The sequence below is a fragment of the Diceros bicornis genome, chromosome 38, assembly GCF_020826845.1.
Source record: "Diceros bicornis minor isolate mBicDic1 chromosome 38, mDicBic1.mat.cur, whole genome shotgun sequence".
In the NCBI taxonomy this organism is placed as follows: domain Eukaryota; kingdom Metazoa; phylum Chordata; class Mammalia; order Perissodactyla; family Rhinocerotidae; genus Diceros; species Diceros bicornis.
The window spans coordinates 22,234,945-22,259,985 of NC_080777.1; the positions used below are offsets into that span (position 1 = coordinate 22,234,945).

The 25,041-nt window shown below is 41.4% G+C and overlaps 1 protein-coding gene and 1 long non-coding RNA gene across 4 annotated transcripts in view; one reads left to right on the forward strand and one right to left on the reverse strand.

The window, feature by feature from the left end:
* The window catches only part of LOC131399453 (uncharacterized), a 43,819-nt gene extending 24,144 nt beyond the window's left edge, over positions 1-19,675 (reverse strand). For 2 of the 3 annotated variants that reach the window (XR_009217132.1, XR_009217130.1), the window contains exons 1-3: positions 19,610-19,664; positions 16,841-17,024; positions 7,202-7,375 (exon numbers count right to left, since the gene is read on the reverse strand). This is a non-coding gene — a long non-coding RNA (uncharacterized LOC131399453). Of the gene's footprint in view, positions 1-7,201; positions 7,376-16,840; positions 17,025-19,609 lie in introns of all 3 variants that reach the window. The other variant, XR_009217131.1, reaches the window with a different exon arrangement.
* A 176-nt stretch (positions 19,676-19,851) lies between these two features.
* Positions 19,852-23,299, forward strand: RGS2 (regulator of G protein signaling 2). The gene is made up of 5 exons (XM_058533706.1): positions 19,852-19,982; positions 21,092-21,193; positions 21,298-21,359; positions 21,934-22,100; positions 22,384-23,299. The coding sequence occupies exons 1-5, from the start codon at positions 19,873-19,875 to the stop codon at positions 22,576-22,578; spliced, it is 636 nt and encodes a 211-aa protein (XP_058389689.1). The 5' UTR covers positions 19,852-19,872; the 3' UTR covers positions 22,579-23,299.
* The last annotated feature ends 1,742 nt before the right edge of the window (positions 23,300-25,041 follow it).

The window sequence follows — 25,041 nt, forward strand, 5'->3', positions numbered from 1 at the left end:
TGCTCACATCATGGGAACACCGCCATTTTGTGAACATGCATCCTATGAAGAGCCGTGAAGCTGGACCACACTTGCGCAGATCATCAATTACCTCACTTATCCTTACCTCCAATCATCTATTTCCACACTTCAGACCACTTTGCCCTCTACCCCATAAATATCCTTGAGTCCCCATTTTCGGGGAGGTGGATCTGAGATTGATTCTCCTGTCTCCTCGCTTGGCTGCCTTGTGATTAAAACCCTTTCTCAGGCCGGCCGGGTGGCGCAAGCGGTTAAGTGCGCACGCTCCGCTGCGGCGGCCCAGGGTTCACAGGTTCGGATCCCAGGCGCACACCGACGCACCATTTGGCAAGCCATGCTGCGGTGGCGTCCCATATAAAGTAGAGGAAGATGGGCATGGATATTAGTCCAGGGCCACTCTTCCTCAAGAAAAAAAAAGGGGAGGATTGGCATCGGATGTTAGCTCAGGGCTAGTCCTCCTCACAAAAAAATTAAAAAAAAATAAAACCCTTTCTCTGTGTGATGGGCAAAAACAAACCTGGTTGGGTAACAAAAACAAATATATGAAACAAATATTATGTAAACAACATATCATGACTTTTTACAATTTAAAAAGCCTATTAATTTATATAATCATATTTTACAAGTATAAAATAATACAGCATATATTAAATACAAAAGAAAGCAGAAATTAATACATATGCCAAATACCATCCGACGTAAAAATTATTTTATAGTTGAGAGAACAGGGACCCAGACTAATCAAATTGTTACCTGAGATATCAAAGTTAGCAAATAATAGAATCAGGATGCAAACCTTGTGCTTTTTCCCCAACCCTACAGTACCTCCCACATGAACATGTTTCATTACTCTTTCTGTGATTGCACAAAAACTTTAATAACTACCATAATTTCTATATCATATGCCTAAATTGTTGCTACACAAATATCATTTTATCTGAAATATTTCAAAATATCATACAAGCCTTAAAGATAAATATTCCCAATGATTTTCAGTTGGTTAAATTAAATTTTGTTAAACGTAAGGTTTTGATGGTCTTAAAAATATAAGATAATAATGTGCAAGAGTGATAAAAAATTGAACCCTTAGCCAGAAATTCTACGTAATCATATGTTAGGGTGATTCAGCTACATAAAGTTAAATAAATCAAACATATGACCAAAACCTAATAAATACTTTTTGACAAAATAATTACGTGTGAGATGTTAGCATGCTTGAGCCATGCTTAGTCCTATTCGGTGGAACGGAATGTTTTACCGCATGTTTTCTTCTTGACAAAATAGGAACTTCACTCCCAAGGAAACTCTCAGGGACTGATGGCCCACTCTCCCTGCCTGTCATTAGGTCTCCGAAAGCCACAGATATTTTTCTGTTTTAAAGTCAGACATGGCATTGAAGCCAGGTATCTGAGGGTTACTGTAAATATTCAATAAGATTACCTTTTGACCTTGTTATGAAAAGAAGTTAATCTTGTCAATTTGCTGTTTTCTTGAGGTTTTGTGGGAGTTTTTCCATGCTTTTTTTTGTGTGTGTGAGGAAGATTAGCCCTGAGCTAATATCTGTTGCCAATCCTCCTCTTTTTTGCTGAGGAAGATTGGCCCTGGGCTGACATCTGTGCCCATCTTCTTCTACTTTATATGGGATGCCGCCACAGCAAGGCTTGACAAGTGGTGTGTTGGTGCGCACCTGGGATCCAAACCTGCGAACCACGGGCCACCAAAGTGGAGCGTGCACACTTAACCGCTACACCACCAGGCCGGCCCTTGCTGTTTTCTTGTTTAACCAGGGGGGTGACTCAAGGGTCACAAGATTTATGAGCTTGTTTTACAGAAGAAAAAGAATGCCTTCAATGATCACCAGATAACAGCCCCTAGCTGCAACACCCAGAAGTCTGATTGCCCAGGGGCTTATCTGGAGTGAAAGAACCACAGACTGCCCCTTGGTTTCTCTGAAACTCCTCCTGCCACACCCCTTAGCTCCATAAAACCCCCTGCTTTCTTCTCTTGTGAAGACGGATGTGAGAGAATCTATCCTCCCGCCTTCTTGTTTTGGCCAATTTGAAGAAAACTTTCTCCATGTCCAAGCACTGATGTCCAAGCACTGTGCATTGGGCACATGAACTTGAGATTAAGAGGTTTGGTATCAGTCAGACATGGTATTGCGACAGCTTTTTATTACACCTTAGAATTAGACACAACTGCCTCAGAGACATTGTTTCTTCATCCTGAATCTTTTCTTAATTTGTCCTCAAATGACCAGTCAGGGAAATCAGAAAAGTTTAATGTACCGAGAGTCTCACAAATGCCATTCCATTAAGCACTCAGGGCAAGGACGTGTGTCTAAAAAAAGCTTTGAGTTATTTCAGGAGCTTATGAAAAGAGGTTCATAAACTAAATTTTTCAGCAAACAAATTTGGTTTAAATATGAAGTGGGTGGTAGAAAAACATCAGTCCAAAGTTCAGGACTTTTCCACTTCAAATAATCACCTAGAACAAAACCACAGTTACTTACAGTTATTACCAGGAGCCAACCTTTCTGCAGAAACCACTCTTTCCTAAGTACTTAAATGCAAAGAATAAGAAAGGGGAACACTCAGAAAAAGACTCACAAAAATTTTGATCATTGTTCTTTCCCTAGCACCCTATACACACCAAAAAAAAATCCTTAAGCATAAACTATGATTACAAGTAAAATATATCATTGATTTTGAGCCTAAGAAGCAATTAGTGCATGATCAGCTAGCTATCAATCGCTTCAAGACTAAGTCTCTTCTGCCTGGTGTTCTCTTGTTTTGTTTTCAACTTAGTTTTTTTAAGTAAATGCTTAGGACCAAGTATTATTTTTCCCAAAGAGAAAAGTATAAAAACTGTACTGAGCTTTGTCATTTATCGCAGTTAACAAACCAATTGCAAAAAAGAAAGAAAAAATTACAATAAAACATATTGCTGAAAAAGATGAGAAAACCAGATGAGATTTTAAAAGCTGCCCTGGGTAAAAGGGGTAATTAGTCTGAGTAATTCCACTTTTGTTAATTATTTTAGTAATTGCCTGATTATGCACACATGTCTATTCTATTTAATTTTCCAACTGATTTTCCCAGTGTGTCTACATTCTTTGATTTTTTTTTGCAATTTCTTCGTTTGTGAGATAGAGATCTTCCTCATACAGAGAGAGTAAAGATGAATTTAAAGCATCCATTCTGAAAAATATATTATGCTAAATAATTGAAAATTAACTTTCTTAAATAGTGGATGAAGCACATGGTTGGTATTTAGTAACGGTGAGATATCTTTCTTCCTTCTTTTCTTTCTCCCTTTTTTAGTCTCCTTTTTTTATTTTGGGGAGTGGGAAAAGCACTGAACCAGGAGTCAGGAAAATTATTTCAGTCCTGGACTGTCAGACTACTCAACAGCAGACTAATCTCAGTATTCTCACCTTCAAAACACAGAGTAATGCTATTTCCCTCTTCCACTTCGTATAGTTTTGTGACATGAAATAGATAATGCATGTGAAAAACACTCTCAAAATCTAATATCCTATATAAAAGTAAAATGCTATTAGCGGGACTTTAAAGTGGAAGCTAAAGAGTCTATTTGGGCTGATTAATAATTTGTCACAGCCTCCATCATTTCTAAATCTTAGATGACCCTCAGTTTTTAAGGACTCCAAGCATCCATTCATGTTTCCCAACCTCATGAGCATGTATTAGTCAAAAATCCCTGGCATTATGTTCCAGGAGCCTAATTCTTATTCCGTGAAAGCCAGGGACCTGAAAAGGCTAAAAATCTGGCCTATGTTAATGCCTACACCCAATTATATAATAGTGCACATACCAAAGATATCCAAAACGTATTTCAGAACAGCAAAACCAGTTCTCAAGTAGCAAAATTGACATAGACCTTGTCAATTTTCTCCTCTAATTCTTAACTGGCCACACCCTCAGACCCTCGTTTATCAGTGGTTTTCCCATTGACACGAACTTCATGAAAATCTGCATCTTTTGCAAATTTTGCTATTAGGCTTTGCATTACATTTGCGTTGCATGTTAGTTATTGTTAATTCCCAAGACTACTATTAAGTGGGGAGAGGGTTTTGAGTGGAAAATGCATTGGTTTTCAATTCTTTGGTGGAATTTTCCTAGTTTGATGGCTTTTGCATCTCTGTGCACTCAGTGCCTCCGGAGATCAGGATAATGAATGATCAGATATGGGGGACACTCTATTCCTACCTCAAAAGGTTGTTACAAGCATAAAAATGAAATTCTGCTTGGCACACGGTAAACCTCCATAAATGGAGCTTATTTTCAAACATAGAAAGCAGGAAGCAGAAGCCGTTAGGCAGAAACAAGGAAAGACGAAAGAAGGAACTGCTGATGGAACAGGAAGAAATCTAGAGAGAAAGCAAAAAGAGAGATGCTGAGTCACAAGCATGACAGACAAGCAGAACCACCTGGGCTCCCTGGGGCTGCGGTTGATCCCGAACACTGCAGCCTTGCTCAGAGTTTCTCGGCTCTGCTTTCAGACTGCGCTTACACCGCGACAATACATCACTATCACCTGAGATAACCTGAGGGGGTCTCAACCCTGAAATAACCAAACACACCAGTGAACTCCATTTGTTAAATTTCAGTCAACCAGACTTGCCTCTGAAGAGATACTGACAAAAGAAATCTTCCTTTCACCCAGCGAAAGAGCTCTTTTCTTTTCTGATTTAACTGAGTCTCTAAACTGTCCTCTTCTTTGAGTTTCAATAGATCCCAAAGGATACTCTCTCCAACCTTCATGTAAAAACAACAACAATTCCCTAGCAGTACGTCAAGTGTGTGCAGCATTCCACAGTTTATGAAGTGTTTTATTTCACACTCACAAGAGGAGAGTGTAAAACGAACAAACTCTGGGAATAGACTCTAGAAATCTTCATTTTTAGCAAGATCCCTACATGACTAGACAATCCCCTTATTTCATATTTTTCACAGACTGAATGAGAATCAAATTCTAGTCTCACCTTCCCAGGATTATGTACACGTCAACTGAAATTGTGGGTGTTTAAAAACGCTCCAGTCACACACATGTGAACAGTCTCTTAGTTTATTAGATTAACTACTAATACCATCCATGGACTTTTCATTAATTAACTAATTCTGTATTTTATTCAACAGTTACATATTGAGCAAGCAATTACCACGTCCCAAGCAACGTATTAGAGGCTGGATTTCACTAGCTCAACTTCCAAGGTCAACCTTTTACAGACCATAATTACACAGCCAGGGAATCTATGAGAAGACTTGTTGATGACAACCCAAACTGAACTTCCCATGGAAACACCAATTCTATAGTGGAAAGATTACAGACTTGGAATCCAAATCCTGGCTCTGCCAGACTTGCTTGCTATTGATCTGGGGCAGTTCTTCACGTCTCCAGGACTTATATGGAGATAATAGCACCCATCTTATAGAGGCATGAGGATAAGAGATAAAATGATAATATATGTAAAGTGCCTCGTCAATGTTTGGCACATATAATAAATGCCCAATAAACAAAATCTATTGCTATGATTATTAAAGGGGGCAAGGCCAGACTTCTTTCTAAGGAAAATTCTTGGAAACCCCAATATCATGTATTATTAATATTCTCATTTTTCAAACGGAAAAAAATTAAGCTCAGAGAAGTTACATCATCCATTCCTTTAACAAAGTTGTCTAGCACTAACTATGTGCCAGATCACGCTCATCTCTGCAGGTACAAGGATGCAGAGGAGAGTCTCTGAACTCAAGCACCCACTGTCTCCCAGAGGAGACACAGGAGAACGCTAAATGCCCCCAAAGACGGAAGCACCATACGAGTGAGCTCATTCAGAACACAGGGTAGAGAGGGTGAGTAGAGTCCCCAGAGGGGACGTCCTAGCTGAGTGGTTGAGGAAGCAACCTCTCAGATCATCATTAGCAGCCTGGCTTTTCATGAAACCAAACCCTTGTCTCCAAGACCAGTGCACTCCCCACTATACCACAGCTTCTTTGATTAGATTCAGTGAACAAGTATTTTCTTTGCACTTGCTTTATGGAAAAGTCTGTACTAGGTGGCAACAAAGGTGAATAACTATAGTTCTTCTCTCATGAGAGCAAGGAGAAATGAGACAAACAGATAAGCAACTCAAAACACAAGTGGAAAAAGAGAGTTTGACATTCAAAGTCAAGTGTTGGACCTTCTCCTCTAGCTTTCACCTAGTTCTCAGACATTCAGTGTGGATGCTGGTGATCCCTCACATTCCACGCCGTACCAGCTCACCCACACTGCCACAACTGTGAATCGCACCACGTAGCAGAGCTAGGTGGATAGTATTTACCACCGTATCTGTAAGTTACAACACAATTTCTTTAATTTCTGCCTAACACAAATTAAAAGGAGCTTCTTTTGTTACTCGCCAAGAATTCTATCTTTCACTGTGCACAGTGGTTCTGCTTAGTTTAAACTGTTTACTGGTAGAACCTATTTGAAATATTTTATTTAAGGTGTCTACATCATTATAATTGAAATTTTTCTTCAGTTTTCTTTTGAGTGTTCTCTTCTTCAGGTTTGGGGATCAGAATTATGCTCGCTTCAGAAAATTATCGGGGAAACTTCCTGTCACTCTGTGCTTTGCAGCAATATAGGAATTACCTGACCCTTAACAGTTTTATTCAGCTCATCTAAAAAATTCACTGAACCCTGAAGTCACTACTCACTAATACCAGTGCTCCTGCTCAGTATAGACTCACCTTCAGACTCCTTGTTAACACAGCACTCTACATAACCATAAGTGACAAACATGGATTGGTTATTTTCGATCTTTCTTCTATATTAAGAAATTAACATGAATTATTTTCCATGTATGGCTTTGACTACATCCCACAGATTTTTATACACGATTATGCCATTTTTAATACTTTCTAAATAGCCTTGGACTTTTATTTTTATTTCCTCCTTGGCCTACAAGTTCTTCATTTAGTAAACTGTCCGTATAAAGCAAAACCTAGGGACACTTACTATGTGGGTCACCCTTACAGCTTCTCAAATACTGTAATTGAACCCTCACCCATTGTTGCTACAGTACACCCCTGTTTAAGACATTGTTGCTCCAAACTGGAAACTTTTTCAGGTTACGTCGAGGGCATCACACACTCCTCAAGAGGCTCCAACATACCTGCTCCTCAAGTCTGATTAGTTTTGCTTCAGTTCGATCCCCTCTGTTTCACATATTCCCAAAGTTCCACATTCCTCAGGTCAGCGGTGCCTTTCCCTCTTTTCCAGTGGTCCTACAGAGCTTCTGTTTTCTTTTCTTCTCTTTTTTGTTTACATTTTTGTTTCTTTCAACATGCTGTGAGGAAGCAGGGAAGGTAAGTGCATAGGTTCAAGACACGACCTTAAAGCGATAATCTAGAATTTGTTTTTAACTCTTTCAAGTGCTACCCCAACTGATCATTCTTTTTTTTTTTTTTTTTTTGAGGAAGATCAGCCCTGAGCTAACATCCATGCTAATCCTCCTCTTTTTACTGAGGAAGATCCCAAAGCCCCAGTAGATAGTTGTATGTCATAGTTGCACATCCTTCTAGTTGCTGTATGTGGGACGCGGCCTCAGCATGGCGGGAGAAGCGGTGCGTCAGTGCGCACCCGGGATCCGAACCCGGGCCGCCAGTAGCGGAGCGCGCACACTTAACCGCTAAGCCATGGGGCCGGCCCTGATCATTCTCTTAATAAGGCTTTCCTCTTTGTTTTCATCATCTTGAACCTAAGGAAATTATCTAAACTGATCATTGTATATATTATACATTATATATTATAATGTTATAATAAATTTGAACATTATCCAAATAGTGTAGCAGTGATTCTGTGTGAACAGAAATTCAGACCTTACAAGCAGCGAAAGTATGAAGGAAATTATTTTCTGTAATTACGAAAGATTTAAAACCATTAGGCAATGTCCTGTCCTCTAAAATCTGTAATGTGTTAGACCTCAGTCCATTTGCCTGACAGAAGCAAAAAGAGGCAACCTATTACATAATGGTTCAAAATGGAAATATCTAAAGTCTCAGAAACAAGCTACACTTTCATATTAGATTTATTATTAAATTGTCTAATTAAGACAGATAAATATATAGAGATATAGAGACAGCTACATTCAAATACATATTATAATTGATAGTGAAATGAGAACAAATGATGATACCATGTAATTTTTTTAATCCTATGGGTTTTTGAAAATATTTTATTAGAAAAAAATGTGAGATTTTCCACATATTCATAATGTTTTAAATAAATATCCTGTATATCACTGCCTTGTCAATTTTCCTCCTAATTTGGATCTCTGTTAAGTAGCTTTATAAACAAAGTGTTCTATTTACAAGTAAAAGCCAGATTTTCAAAAAATCAACAAATAGGTTATCTCATAAATCGCAAACAGAAAAAATACCAACAGAAAGAATGGAAAGCTAATTTATAAACATTGCACAATTCAGGGTTAATACGCAAACTTTAGAAGGTTACATTCAGAATTTAGTTATAGAAATCATGAACACATGAACCTCTGACACAAGTCACACTGATAACAGATGGCAGACTCCCTGGAAAAGTAATCCTTCCTTCCCTCTTTCCTTCCTTCCTTCCTACTCCCATCCATCCATTCCCTCAACAAATATTTATTGAGTATCCTCTAGGTTCCAGGATACAATAAGAAAAAAATAAACAAAATAAGTCTGGTGGGGGATACTGACGGAAATCAGGCAGTTACAATTCACTGTGGTCAGTAAATTAATAGGTGCTGTGAGAGCATGTAGGAGGGGTACCTCACCTAGCTTTGTTAGCAGAGGGAGGAAAAGTGGGTAGGTGACATCCAGGAGAGAAAGTTCATTTAAGTGACACCTGGAGACATATGAATAACATAGAAGATAGTCAGATGAAGGGTGGGAAGAATAGAAGACAAGTCCAAGTAGAGGGAATAGCATGTGCAAGGGGCCAGAGGAAAGAGGAATCACGGCATGTAGAAGGAACTAAAACAAATTCAATAGGATAAGGCACAGAGAGTAAGACATCGGTTATGAAAGATAAGGCTGGAAAAGCATTCAGAGGCCAGATGAAAACGATCTCATAGGTCAATGTAAGGAATTTGAAACTTAAGGGTAATAGAAAACCATGAGTAGTTTTAATCAGGAAAGCAATAAGGATCAGATAAGTGTTTTAGTAAAATCATGCTGGCTGAAAAACACATAATTCATTACAGAGGATTTATTAGAAGATGAGAGATCAATTAGAAGTCTTGCCTGGATCGAGGAAGAGAGAATTAGGAAAGTGGAAACGGGAGTGAAGAGAAGTTTATAGTTTCAAGATATATTTAAGATGTAAAGTTATTAGGCAGGATAGATTCAATATGAGACTGGGAAAGGACAGAACTCAAAGGTGACCACTCTCTCCACTCCCATGTTCTGTCTCAGGTAAGAGAGGATGGAACCATTCACTGAGATAGAGAACAAAGGCAAAGGAATACATTTAGGTGCAAAGGCAGGATATGCTGTTTTTAACGAGTTCATCTGAGTCATCTAAGCGAATCAAGCTAACGGACAATTAGCTGTAAGGGTCTGAGATGAGGAGATCAGCACGGGGACTCATCAGCCTACAGGCCACAACTGAATTTACGGGGTGGATGCGCAGAGTGAATGAGCAGAGCAAAAAGAGAGGACATCTGAGGAACTTCAACACTGAAAGGACAAATGAGCAGATGCCGCAAAGGAGGTTGAAAGAAAAACCTCTTCCAACCAGAAAGTAAATTCGATATCCCTATAAAGAGTCCCTGCTTAGATCTGGGAGACCTATGGAAAGAGCTCTCCTAACCACCTTAAACTCACATCTTCGCTAAGCTTTTTTTTGCTGAGGAAGATTTGCCCTGAGCTAACACCCATGCCAATCGTCCTCTATTTTTAGTATGTGGGCTGCCAACACAGCATGGCCGCTAACAGAGTGGTGCAGGTCCACGCCCCAGAACCGAACCTGGGCCGCTGAAGCAGAGTGCACTGAACTTAACCACTAGGCCACCAGGGCTGGCCCTCGGCTAAGCTTCTAATTTCTCATAGCCATCATCACCTACACTTTTCTCTATGCTCCCCAAAACGCACACACACTCACCAACACACTTTCTCCTTTTCATGAAGTTCTTAAGCACTTTTCTCTCTCAAATCAAAAAGCAGTCTGTTAAGGAGGTCTGTTTATACGTTACATGGCAAAAAGAAACCTTAAATATTTAATATGTAAAAGAAAGGGAGACATTCCACCCTGGGAGCAGCTTCCCAAAGCAGAGACAGCTTCCTCCAGATGCTCCTCAGGTTTTGTCTGTTTTCTGGGGGGTTTTTTTGCTGAGGAAGGCTTGCCCTAAGCTAATATCTGTAGCCAATCTTCCTCTTTCTGCTTGAGGAAGATCTGCCCTGAGCTAACATCTGTGCCAGTCTTCCTCTATTTTGCATGTGGGTGGTCGCCACAGCATGGACACCGATAAGTGGTGTAGGTCCGAGGCTGGGAACCGAACCTGGGCTGCCAAAGCAGCATGTGTAAAACTTAACCACTAGGCCAACTCCTCAGGTTTTGTTACAGTCATTCACCAGCCCAGTGGATCACAGTGTGCCCAAGGGGCAGGACAGCCAGGGTCTCCCGGAGGTGGAAAAGAGAAAATAAAGAACAAAATGTCAAGTTGACTGAAATTCTGGAGCTCTTAGTTTCAGCTGGCTATTTCAGGACAAGAATTAAAGGCTTCTCACTTTTTGGCAAGGTAATAGGAGGAATGACTAAGTGCATCATTCCTTGTACCTTGACATTGATGTTGATTTATTCTTTCAAGAAAATTCTACAATAAGTCAAAAAAAAAAATCTCTTCGAAAACAATCATCTTAGTCCTGTCAAAGACGAAGTTTTCACATCATCTTGAGCCCCACCAGATTCAGGATATGGATTTTATTCACATACTTCCTGCTCTTAGGAGAGGGAACTGAAAGCCTGCAAACATGAAGACACTTCCCTGGAATCCTGCAGTTACTCAGCATTTGGTCCCGCTGAATCAGCATCTTGGACACCCAAGCTGATGTTATGCCATTGGACAGTACGTGCTGTGTAGGGTGGCTCTTCATCTGGTAGGTAGAGTGCAGTAATTTGGGAACGCTCATTTAGCCATCTCTGCGTTGATGTACACTGCAGTAGGATTTCATCTCTGTCAGCTCACATGTCCCAAATTCACAGTGGCCAATGACCCAAGCCATAAAAACAGAGAAATGGATGACTATATCAACTCCCACCCTATATCCCAATTCCAGAAAAGTCTCCCTCAGGATCATGACTTCATAAAGTGAAAAGGCCATCAAATGAGACATTGACATCTCATAGTCAGGGTAAACTTTTAAAAATGCAAATCGGATAATTGCTTTCCAATGGCTGTCTCTCGTTCTGCTATTACCATGGAAAGAGAAGACCAGGCGTTACCATAGGTTATGAGACAAGGATGAGAGACAAAAGAGGTAGAGCCAAGCATCAAGCTGTACCAGCGTGTATCAGCTGACCCCCAACTGACATCGAGCACATGAAGGAGTCCCGCCAAGACCCGCAGAGCCACCCAGCCTAGCCCAGCCCAGACCGGCCAATCTCCAGCCGACTCCAGGATGCATGAGTGAGCCCGGGCGAGTCAGCAGAGACGCCCAGCCCAGCCAAGACCAGTGGAACCCCCGGCCAACCTGCAGACTCCCTGTCCACAAGACTGAGCTGTTAACTGAGCTGGCCAAAGTCTGGGTCCCCCACGGCCTAGGAATCAGTCTCTGTGAGGAAAACTGCATTCAGCATGGAATACCTCCAGAGATGATGATTCTGAACAGAAGGACCCTGAAGGGCTTCTGTATCATGAAACATTTCACCACGGGGCTGGCCTGGTGGTGCAAGCGGTTAAGTGAGCGCGCTGTGCTTCGGCAGCCCGGGGTATGCAGGTTCGGATCCCAGGCGCGCGCTGACACACCGCTTGTTAAGCCATGCTGTGGCGGCGTCCCATATAAAGTGGAGGAGGATGGGCATGGATGTTAGCTCAGGGCCAGTCTTCCTCGGCAAAAAAAGAGGAAGATTGGCTTCGGATGTTAGCTCAGGGCTGATCTTCCTCACACACACACACACACACAAAAACATTTCACCACATATAAGAAGAGTTTGAAAAAATCATGTCTTCCTTTCTCATAGTCGGACTGTACATTCTTGAGATGTGAAAACTTTTAAGAATTCCACTTATTTCTTCCTTATTCTTTAAAGGTAGAATTGGTGAAGTAAGTTGAAAGCTTTGTAGGGTCCTCCATAATCTCTCCCTCACCCCTTCCCACATACATTCAAGGCCAGCCAGACATGGAGGGTGTCAAAGAGGAAGCCGTTTTCTGTGGCCTTTATGGGTAAAATAAGGCCCCCGGGGCCACAGAATAAAAAGTTTAGTCAAGAGAAGAAGGAACATTAGCCAATAACTTACTGTATTTATCTCCCCTCCTGCACCTCCATTGCAGTCTGCCCCGGTTACCAGACACCGGACTGGCTCGAGGCAGAATGCTCACTGGTGTCCTCTACAGTCTGTGTGACCAGCAGGGTCCTGGAAACCTGAAGTGGCTCAGAATAGCCTGGGGGTTCTTGGAGGGTCTGCTCACGGCTGTGATGCTCAATGTTACACCAGTTCCAGAGACACACCGCCAGCCAGTGGCAGCCCTGCCCGAGAACATTAAACCAGACCCAGATGCCCATGGATTACTGTGGGAGATGGTGTTATTTATAGTAATCATCAGATTCTTTAATAATTAAAAGCCTACCTTATGCAAGTAAAGACAGAGAAGTAGACACTGAAGTTTCTGCCCTTCTGGAGGAAAGATATCATAATGTTGACAAGTTTAAATTAATTCAAAAAGAGTTTGAAGGCCTTGAATCAACATTAATGGAAGCCAGACTCAAGAACAAACTATCAGAAATCGACAAACTAGAGGTCATTATAAAGAGCTAGGGCTCCAACTCTTTGCTTGGGCTTAAAATACAGACTTTTAGAAAAGGAATTAACAAAGAGAAACCTAAACGTTTAGAACAAGTTGACATTACAAGAAATGGTCAGTCTTTAGAAGGTACATCAAAACTCATCCAACTTCAAGCAGCTACAAGCAAAACAGCCTTCAAAGCACATCAGAAAAGTGAAGAACAACTTCAGACAGCACTAAAAAGATGCTTCAGATGGAAATTCTCATCTTCAGGAAGTATAAAACTGCTTTCACAAGAAGCTAAAGAATGGATAGAAAGAGTGAGCAGACATTAATCAGAAAAACAGTTTAAAAAAAATCAAAACTCTACTGTATACGAAATAAGTTCGGAATGATTAAGAAAGTCAGATCATTGTTAAAGAAGAGAGTTCAGCCTGCTGTACATGAAGACAATGTGGACGGTGGGACCTTGAAATTAGATATTATAAATGTGTCAGAAAATGGAGACTTCTAAGATGAACTCAAAGGAGTTTTGAAGAAACTGACTGGTGTTGCTGGGTTAAATACAGCTGGTCTAGGCTGGCCTAGGCCAGGTGACTAGGCTGGCCTTAGCTGGATTTATTTAAAAACTTATTTAAACACTCTTGAAGAATCTGAAACCAAATACACACTAAACTAACTGAAGGAGATAAAGCAATGGATGCACGGAAAGACTATAAGTCTCCAAACTGTGGGGGTGGGGCGAGGTGGGGGGGGGGCATGCAGTCAGAAAAGAACACACAAAGTGCCAGAGGCAACTTTACATTCTTCCCAAGGTGCATCAAGAAAAAGAAATGAATTTTCACTCAATATCTAATGTAGAGAGAATTCACCCCATAAACACAGTGGAGAATTCTTCCAAAGTAGATGAACAGATGAGCACATGAAGAGCTGAACATTTCCAAAACATTTTTGAGGAAGAATTTAAAACATCTCAGTAGTATTCCATTGTGTATATATACCACATCTTCTTTATCCAATGGAATACTACTCAGCCATAAGAAACGATGAAATCCAGCCATTTGTGACAACATGGATGGACATTGAGGGTATAATGCAAAGTGAAATAAGTCAGAGGGAGAAGGTCAAATACCGTATGATTTCCTTCATTAACTAGTAGATAATAACAACAATAAACAAACACATAGGGACCGAGATTGGATTGGTGGTTACCAGAGGGGAAGGGGGGAGGGAGGAGGGTGACAGGGATAATTTGGAACATGTGTGTGGTGATGGGTTGTATTTAGTATTTTGGTGGTGAACATGATGTAATCTATGCAGAAATAGAAGTACAATGATGTACACCTGAAATTTTTACAATGTTATAAACCAATGTTACTGCAATAAACAAAAAATTAAAAAAAAAAAAACTCAGAAAGTAACCTTACATCCCTAATGTTCCCAATGGGGCATTTGGAAGAATCCAAGGGGACCACCAGGGAACCAATAGATGAACAGACCCCAAGAAAAGAGGAAGATCAGGCAGTGATCACGCGGGATCCAGGGTCCAGTGCCCAGTGTAGACCAGATGCAATCCTCCCAGGGTTAGGACCACCGACAAAAGAGTCCTCCATTAGGCCACCCCCCTCCTTACCACAGCGCCTCCTCCAAAGAAGCAAGACAGGGTCTGTCCTGGTGCTCCTTGAACTGGTAGATACCCAGGGCCTTCATTTGATGCAACCCTTCCACTTGAATGGGAGACATGGCACCCTAGGAGCAGCACCAAAGAGTGGGTGCTAGGAAAGCAGCAACAAAATGGGAACGAGAGTCACCTAGAAGAAATTAGTCCCATGACAAAGTTTTGCTGAAGGCCCGCCACGTGCACTTAGTACTATCATCAACCAAGTGGCCCAGGGCATTCTCCTCAATGTTTTCTTTTAACTTCCTTGCAGAGGAAGGCTGCTATAATTACTTCCACCCTAAAGATATGAAGCGTAGGCACAAGAAGGCGAAGCCAGCTGTCTGGTGTCATAACTAAAATAGTACTAGGAACTGGGAACTGAAGGCAAGTATCCCAATTACAGACAAACCCTCCAACCATTTTGCTCTCCTAAGGATAATTTATGAAAAGAAATGCAAAACTATTTCGTTTTTTGAAGCTGAGAATGTCATGGGGTCTGGTACCATTAGCTCAGCATTTAAGACTTGAATATTTATAACATGACAATTGGGTGAAGGCCTACTGGTATCTCTTTGGAAGCATTGTTCTTTTTTCAATTAATTTGGTTAGGATTTGCGAATTTTTGTTTGTTTAAAAAATGTGTTTGGGAGAGAATCCACAAGCTTTTAGGCTTTTATGAAATAGTCCATGGATCAAAGACCTTTGTAAATCTCTTTGCAAAGAGATTCCTTATTTACCAGACGAAAGGCAGTCCTTCTTCACACTTAAAAAAAAGAAAAAAGGGACGGACTCTCCGTGATTGACATCATATACAGATCTTTGAAATCTTGTATATTATGAACCCAACATCCCAAAAAGTAGTAAATAAGACATTTGGCACCCTAATGATTTAACAAAATTCTGTGCACAGAAATTAAAATCCTAGGCAGAAGAAATTCCAGGAAAGAAATTCCTAGTTTTCCCTCTGCACTTTATAGACAATATGCCATCTAGGTAACTTATGTTATAAGAAAGTATTTATGATCGCCTACTCTCCCTGAGGTTCTGTGTACCCCACTGTCACAGAAGATGGCAGGCACAGGCACACACTGGAAACAGTCCCCTAACTTAGAGCTCATGCTATTGGTCCTTTAACTACAGAAACATATTAGAGGTATTTCAATATACATTAGCATTTTTTATTCGGAAAAAAACCTTTGTGATGCTCCTGTTGTTGGTTCCCAAAGAGAATCCAGATACTTTAGGAAGGAGGGGGTTATTAAATTCATCTGCATCTGAAGTACAACATACTCCACACCATGGATGAATTGAAGGCAGAACCATGGAAGTACTCTAACCGGAATTACCAATCCAAGGACTGGTAAAATTATGAACTCCTCTATCGTACATGTCAAGTATTAGGTTGAAACTCTGATTCATTCCTGACAAAACACTAACTTTCTTTTTTATCAGCTTCTGTGTATGCAAATTACATTCTAAGAAAGACAGTAATTGTAATTTTTAAATCTCAGATCACATTGGGGTGAAAAGTGGAGTACAGAATCTTATGGGGTCATACGTTCAATCTCTTAAAAGAGAATTTCACCAACTAAAGTTCAATGAGAGAGAGAAAGGTGGAAGGAAGGAAGGAAAAGACAGGTGTCACTTCCTCAAATATGGTCAACAATTAGGGTACTAAAAGTTTTCATTTTTTCCAATTACTCATCACACCCTTTGCCACATGGTGTTTAATTTCCTAGTTTTTTTCCCCTTTTTTTCAACTTACTACCCATGTAAGATTTCATGAGGTAAGCAACAGGTTTACAGCTTTTACAAATTCAGGAACTAAAACATCTTACTGACCAAAAAAAGCAAGGCACGGAGTAATACACAGGATGATCCTTTTGTGTTTTTTTAAAGCATGTATCTTGTTTCCTAAATTTCTAAAGTATAGCTGAAAGTTATGTATAAATATTTTTAGCTAATAATAACTAATAATTTTTGGTTAATAATAGCACACAGTTGGAGGGGAAGAGAGAAGTACGGCAAGGGAGACTTTCGCTTTTCATATTCCCCCTTTGAAATTGCTAGAAACTTGTATTTTTCTGTTTGCCTTCTTCAGTAACTTAAAATTATTTTAAATACAAAAAGTTCAAGAACCACACTAAGAACCTCCACCACTAACCTGTTCAGAGAGCCTCTCCAGTAGAGGGCATGGGAGATTCAACATGGAAAATGTATGGTTCGCTTATCAAGCCACTCTCCAGCTGTGACTTTGCTGTGCAATATTTACAACCCATTGCATTGTTTCTTCCTCCACCACGGAATGGAAAATATGTGTCATCTTAATATTGAGCAATCCCATTTACCTAAAAGCCAGTCGCAACAAAAAAACAAAGAGAAGTCATCAAACAGTAGCTCGCCTTTCAATATATGTCTGCCTGTCTTTATAAAAGACAGTAACGTGGCAACTTTTTGATGAAAAGATTTCTTAGTCTATAGGTGATATTGCCTTAACTCTTAACATTACCCATAGATACAGAAATGATAAATTTACATCCAGATTTATCAACCTCATAATTTTAAGGAAAAAATTAATTTTCTGCCACTTAACATCAGATGTTAATTGGAAATGGTTTAGGAAAAAAGCAAATAATGACATTAAATTTACAAAAACATCTAGAATAGTCTACATTTAAACCAGTTGCTTACATAGATTCATGTATATTCACTTTTGTGAATATACTGAGATGACTGAACTTTGCTGGCTTGGAGATGTCTGGAAAGTTTAAATGTCAAACAGTTTGCTTATTTTCCTTACGGGCTTATTATCCAGAGAGCATTTAGTAAGTATCTATTAAGAGCTTGATACTCTACAAATCTCTTGACATTATCTTGATATTTTATTTTTTTTATTTTTTGTGAGGAAGATCAGCCCTGAGCTAACATCCATGCTAATCCTCCTCTTTTTGCTGAGGAAGACCGGCTCTGAGCTAATATCTATTGCCAATCCTCCTCCCTTTTTTTTTCCCCCCAAAGCCCCTAGATGTATGTCATAGCTGCACATCCTTCTAGTTGCCGTATGTGGGACGCGGTCTCAGCATGGCCACAGAAGCCGTGCGTCGGTGTACGCCCAGGATCCGAACCCGGGCCGCCAGCAGTGGAGCTCGAGCACTTAACCGCTAAGCCACAGGGCTGGCCCTATCTTGATATTTTAATAGTACCTACAGATTCATAACCTAATTAACTCAGAGTTAATCCTTTAATGATTTTTCTATCTGTAATAGCTATGCTTCCAGATATTTCCTTTTTCACACATATGCAAATTAATAATAATAAACTTTGTATTGTACTTTAGAATTTACCAAGGCCTTTCAGGTAAGATTCACATAATATCTAAGGAGGTTGGCAAGAAAGATGCATTACTCTCAATACAGATGAGAAAAGGGCTCAAGAAGGTGTGATGGGGCAGTTCCAACAGTTACCTAGTAATTACTGGTTAAGCTCAGACTATAATTAGGTCTCCTAACAGAAACCCAGCTCTCTCTCCCTGCTGCTTTTGTCAGAACTCCTGGCCTTTCCAGAATGAGCGAATTCTACCATTCAAGGTTTTAAGTGGAAAATACGACTGAGATTTACATTTGCAAGGAAAAGCAAGTGTCTGCATATTACACATATTTAATAAATAAGTACTGAATCATCAGAAAGTGAAAATAGATATAGGAAATATTATGCAAACTTCTTTTAGAGATGAGCATAAGCTTGAGAAGGATGACATTCTTACATTTCCCACAAAGTATTTATGACTGAAATCGAAATGATTTTCCTTTCTATAATAAGGTACATGGCTGTTCTCTTTAGTAATAATTGCAAATTTTACCCTCCAAGTCAAACTTGGAGCTCCAACTACTGGCAGCTCACCATAAGAATATGTTAAACTAGTTCCAATTTTCTTTTAACAGTTCGATGCAAAGTAGAAGAAGATTTGCAGCCCAGTCAATACCTTGCTGTTAATCTTACTGTCCACTTAGATGCCTGATGGGAAAACCACTTGAATATTCCAATCCCCAGTTTTAATAATGTTATCTGAAATCAAACCATTTTGTAGTTGAGGTTATCTATTTGTCCTTACCTATCAAACCATTTAAAGCCCCCTACAGTTGAGAGGATTTCTGAAGAGCTAACAAATTAAACTTACGCAAGCAAACTGTTAACTTCTCACCTCCCCCCTTTTGCCAGTTAAGAGTTCTGGTAAATTCTAAGCCAACCAAGAATGACTCATGAGGAAATCCTACATCCTTGCGCTCTTAACACTAGAACGATTCCGGTGCCTTACAGCTGCGAGGTCTCGGTGTTTCCCTCTATCTCGTAAGGAGATATGTGATTTCTATTCTGGAAGGACTCCTGAGGACTAAGCCTGCAACCTCACGGACAGACCCAGCCACGTGTCTATCGGTGATCAAAAACGCACACCGTTAAAGCACTGTCGTCTGACAAAGTCACTTTCCCCTGGTCCTTCCCTGACTCATGTTCATTACCCAAAAGTGTCCCCAGATGCCCAGGCAAGCTGCAGAGGAGGTCACACCGTGTGCCCTTGGACCAGCACTGTTCCTCCCGTTCACCGTTTCCTTCCCCAAACTAAATGGAGTCGCAGAGGGGAACAGGTGCGGGGGGGGGGTCCCCCAGTTTACAGACCCAGAAAGGAGGCGTGAGGAGAAGGCGCGCGCTCCAAACACCAGGGGCAAGTCTTAACTCAAAGTAAGGTGATTGCACTCTGGTTCGCAACCAGCAACCTGCCCTGCGGGGAGTCATCACTTTCTGGGGTCGGGAGCACGTGAGCGTGGGGGGGGGGGGGGGAAGGAGGCGAGGAGGGCGAGCGCCACCGACTTCGGCTCCTCCCTGGGCGGGAGGGACCGGCCGCCCCGCCTGGGAGAGATCGCCCGCGGCGACTCACAGTGAAACCTCCGTCCGCTCCGAGTGCGCACGACACCGGGTCCACAGACGTCAGCAGCGCCCTCGCTCTGAGACGCTGCGGCGGCGCCCGGGACCGCACAGGCCGGCGCTGCCCCGCCCCCAGGCCCGGCTGCAGCCGGCCAATCGGCGCCCTCTGGAGGCGGGACCGGCGACGTGAGGCCCCGCCCCCGCGCCTCCGCCTCTTATAAAGGCGGCGGCGCGCGCCCTGCTGCAGACCCCGGCGGCGCAAGTGGTTAGAGTAGCATGCGAAGTGCCATGTTCTTGGCTGTCCAGCACGACTGTGGCCCCATGGATAAGAGTGCAGGCAGCGGCCCCAAGAGCGAGGAGAAGCGGGAGAAAATGAAGCGGACTCTGTGAGTACGGCTTTGTTCTCTCTCCCGCCCCCCGCTGCCGACGTGGCTCCCCGGGCGGGCTGCAATCGCGGTGCATTCGCGCTCGGCTTGGACATAGAGAACTATGTAGCCTGCGCCTCTGCAGGAAAAAAAAAAAAGTGTAAAAGGTTAATTTGCTCCGTAAGGTTGTTTGTGTGGTATATACTTATTTTGTTACGTGAGCGAGGGACTCTCGGGTAGTTTAGGAGCTGAAGAAAATTCTTGATAGGGAGGCGGTAGTAGATGCGCTAAGAAATTACGGGCTGGCTTTTTGTCCCCCTGCATTGAAATGACATCAGAGAATCCTGCGGCTGAAGGGCGTCCCCGGCCTTTGTGCGTTGAATGATAAGTTCTGATCAGCTTACACAGCTGCTAGGATGGAGATATTTTTGCTAGTTCTGAATATATTCCTTTTGAATCCATTTTTATTTTTTACTTGAAAAGCAGATCTCGCACACTCACGGCTGTGGAACAAATTGTTCTGCATCAGCTGCTTAAAATGAGGGTTGTAGTTGGCGAGGGTGGAGGCAGTCATACACACACACACACACACACACACGCGCGCGCGCGCGCACAGACACACACACACACACACACACACACACACACACACAGACACAACATTGTACACAGCTTCTGGCGTGGTCCAGAGCCTCCTGCTCCAAGGGTAGAGGTAAATGAGCGTGGGCGGGCTCAAGGCAGTTCCACTGTGGTTTCATCAAGTGTGAAATGTCTCAGAATTGTAATTAAGTGGCAGAAAAACTGCTGCCTTTTGTGAGCCAGAAATAGCATCTGCCTTTTGAACTATGTAATCTAAATTCATTAAAATACCCTAGTAATTTTAGGTATTTCTGCCCTTAGTTACAAAACTAGTAATTATGTTCAGATGAAGGGATGAAACTGATTATGTTCAGTACATAGGTGCTGGGTTTAAATGTTAGATGAGTAAGACTGACTTGAAGAGTTGGTGTTTTGTCTTATTTAGTTTGTGTGCAGCTACTGGGTGACTTTATTTGGTAAAAATGCCTTTGGCTGCAGTAGCGACTTCAAGTGTTGCCACTTAGTGAATATCTTTTGTTTTTTTTTTTTAGATTAAAAGATTGGAAGACCCGTTTGAGCTACTTCTTGCAAAATTCCTCCTCTCCTGGGAAGCCCAAAACTGGCAAGAAAAGCAAGCAGCAAACCTTCATCAAGTAAGTTGAAAATCTTGTAGTTGCAAATATGAATAGCTGGCCTGCTGAGCTGAAAAGAGAAAGTGGATGTGCATAAGCTAATGTGCAGAACCTCTCCCTTGCAGGCCTTCTCCTGAGGAAGCACAGCTGTGGTCTGAAGCATTTGATGAGCTGCTAGCCAGCAAATGTAAGTTACTCGCTTGAATTGGATCCATTTCAAGTATCACAAGAGTCTAGAAAGGTTGTGTCCACATCACAGAAAAGCAGCTTGCCCAAGGGGAATTCTAATTTACAATCACTATAACATAAGGCCTATTTTTATCCTTTATTTCCCAGTGTTAAATCATGGAAATACATAGTTTATTCACTCCTGTGGGAAAGAAAACTTAGCCTAAAAAAATTATAGTAGCAATTGCTCTTTGTTAAGGTTGGGTTAGCTTTTCCATTGCATACACTATTGTCAAGAGGCTTCGTTCCCAGAGAACTTGTGACTCCCCTATAAATATTTGCATTGACAGCAAAGTTAAGTATTTATATTTTTGTAGCAGTGTGCCAACTTGAAGGATTTTTCTTACTGGCACCGTAGTCTTTAAAGAGCTAAATTCCCAGGATTACAGGTTTGAGTGAAATCTAGAAAATCGCTGTCATCCAGAAACAATGAAATATGGAAGCAAGAGAATGGGAGTTCTAGAAAAAATAGGATTATTTGGTGACTCAGTTCTTCACATTCCGTATCCGTTCTCCCCCATCCCTTCTTCTAGATGGTCTTGCTGCATTCAGGGCTTTTTTGAAATCTGAATTCTGTGAAGAAAATATTGAATTCTGGCTGGCCTGTGAAGACTTCAAGAAAACTAAGTCACCCCAAAAGCTGTCCTCAAAAGCAAGGAAAATATATACTGACTTCATAGAGAAAGAAGCTCCAAAAGAGGTAAGGGAAAAAAAGTTTCCTCATTTCAGTGTATTTTGAACATTCTCTGCGCCAAAGTGAAGCACGAATTGAAGAGACAGCACATTAAAAGTGGGGCAGGGGTGGAGGGAAAAATGTCTTCCCCTCACCCTAGCTTTCAATTAAGTTCATTTTCTTCAGTGACTTGGCTGGTGACACCAATTGTGCATTATAGTTTTTGTTAGTTTTTTTGTTTTCAAATATTAAATAGATTTCAGTCTCTAACTCTGAATATGGAATAAACCACTTTTTTGTTTTATTGCAGATAAACATAGACTTTCAAACCAAAACTCTAATTGCCCAAAATATACAAGAGGCGACAAGCAGCTGCTTTACAACCGCCCAGAAAAGGGTATACAGCTTGATGGAGAACAACTCTTACCCTCGTTTCTTGGAGTCAGAATTCTACCAGGACTTGTGTAAAAAGCCACAGATCACCACAGAGCCCCATGCTACATGAGATGGAAGACCATGAGATGGACCCCAAAAGTGGAGGACATTTCATTTTTTTCCTAAGGGGAAAGGCTGTGTGACCTGCCAAAAAGACTGACCTTGAATTCACCCTGGGTGTTCAGGAGACATCGCTCAGAACTATTGATTCAAAGTTGGGTAGTCAATCAGGAAGCTGGTAGCCTTCTAGAAGGGGCTTGTATCAGGATGGCATCCATAACTGTGTAGAGCACAGGGAGAGTGGTCTGAACGTGGCGTGTCTCACACTGGAAAAGCCAGAATGGGAGACCGGAAGATACGATGTAATGCTAGTGGTCCAAAAGCATTTAGAATCAGTAGACCTGGGATTATGTGGCCTTAGCTAGCTGGCTGTCCATCTTTCCCTGAATCAGTCCACGTTGCCACGTAGTGGTTTTAGTTTTAGTTTAGTACTAAGTAACATTAAAACGTTTACTGTGTGCAAGGGTATTGAAGTTCTTTTGCCTCCAGATCATGAGTACTGTTGTCTCATGTAACTCTAAACCTGAAATGGTCTGTGTTTGAATTGTTAAATGGTGTGTGTAATAGAATGAGTGCTGTCATGTAGAAAACTACAGTGTCCATGATGAGTGCCAAACTGTCCTGAAGGCAGCTACACTTTGAAGTGGTCTTGGAATATTTTTAATAAATTTATTTTGATAAATAAGGTCATTGAATATTTGGTCCAGATGTGAGTGGTTTTGGGGGGTTTTTGTTTTGTTTTGTTTTTCGGTAATCGGAAATATGGCCGATACGAGGGAAAACATCTCCTTTCTGGTGGAGAAGAGGCATCATAATTGATGAGCCTGTGTAGTGAGAATTGCCAGTCCTTGGAACTGGGAAATGATAGTTGCAGGGAACATATGTTCCTTTTGCTAGGATGCTTTTGTAGGTCAAAGGAGGTCATCATATCCTTAGAACCACCCTAGGATCAAGCTTTCTAATATGACCTTGTAAAAATCAAGCTTGTTAATGAAAACAGAAGAACATTGACCTAAAGCCCTTAATGAGTAGCTGTTACAGACTAGCTAAATATGAGAAGTAAAATTAGATAGTGGAGACAGCACCAAAATTATCACACAGCTTAGCTTCTCAGATGAAAAAAGCCCAATAAAGTGAACGTAGGCCTGTCTTTTTTATTTCCCTTGGGTCCAAGTTCCCCCACAGGGTACTGGCATGAGCGTCGAAGATATAAACCTGAAATTCACTTCCATGATGGATTAATACAAAATCAGAATTTTCCTGAATCTCCTGCCTGCATTTGGCCAAGAAAGAATCTGATTATGTGACTTTAGCTAATGAGGACAGCAAAAGAAGCACACTTGTGTTTCTTAGGCTTCATCTAGAAATGTGCTCTTTTCCTAGTTGAGAGGGAGGCCTTGAATCTGTTATTTTTCAAACTGGCTATTTAGAAAAGGAATACTCTTTGCCAGCAGGGTGCTTTTTCCACCGCTGATTATGGTTTTAATTTTAAAAAAGGGGGAGCCCTCATCTTGGATTTGGAAAACCTGAGCCCCCGTAATGATTTCTCAGAGCTTTGTGACCTTGGGAGTCCTCATCTTTCCTGGTTCCTTATTTTCACCTTCCTCCTATCCCACTGGTTCCTGTGAGGCAGCAAGGGGCTTTAGAAATTGTAAACCACTTAAAAAAAAAAAAAGGCAGCATTTATTCTGATTTGCCAAAAGAAAAATTGACCTCCTGTAGTTTAAGTACTGTTTTCATTGTGCTTGTACTAATTTTCACCTTAACCAGACGTTGTGGCACCAACGGCACAAGCTCCTGTGTGGCCAACAGCCAGAATAGTACATAATAGGCGCTCCATAAATAGTGGTTGAATAAATGAATTCTGAAGGATCATTGAAAGAGAAATTGCTTTGGAGGATAAATACGTCAGGTCTGCACAAGCCTTAATTTGGAAAGGTTTTGGCAAGCAGAGAAACCCAGGAGTCATGCCATATATCTAATTTGTCAGCAAGTCCTATTTATTTTACCTCGAATCTCCAGCCTGCTTTCCCTCGTCACCTGATCAAAGATGCCACCATCTGATGGCTGGATGACTGCAATAGTCGTCTCAACTCATCTCCCCTCACTCGCTCTTCCCCCCTCCTATATGCTCCCTGCTTTTTAACTCTAGAGGTCCTTCAGGATATAACCCTGATCTTGTCTCCTGTTACCTACAAACCCTTGACAGGTTTCCCAAACAATGAGGATAAAGGCAATATCCCTAATATGGTCTAACACCTGCATAGCTTGACCCCTCATTCCACTCCAACCCTGTCTCCATCACGTTTCCCCCGGCTCTCTCTGCTAGCCACACCGGCCTACTCCTATTCCCTCGTAGGTACCATGCCCACTGGTCCCACAGGGTCTTTGCACGTAATAGTTCCTCTGCACAGAATGCAATTTTAGCTCTTACTCATCATTCATAGATCGGTGGAATTGTCGCTACCTCAGG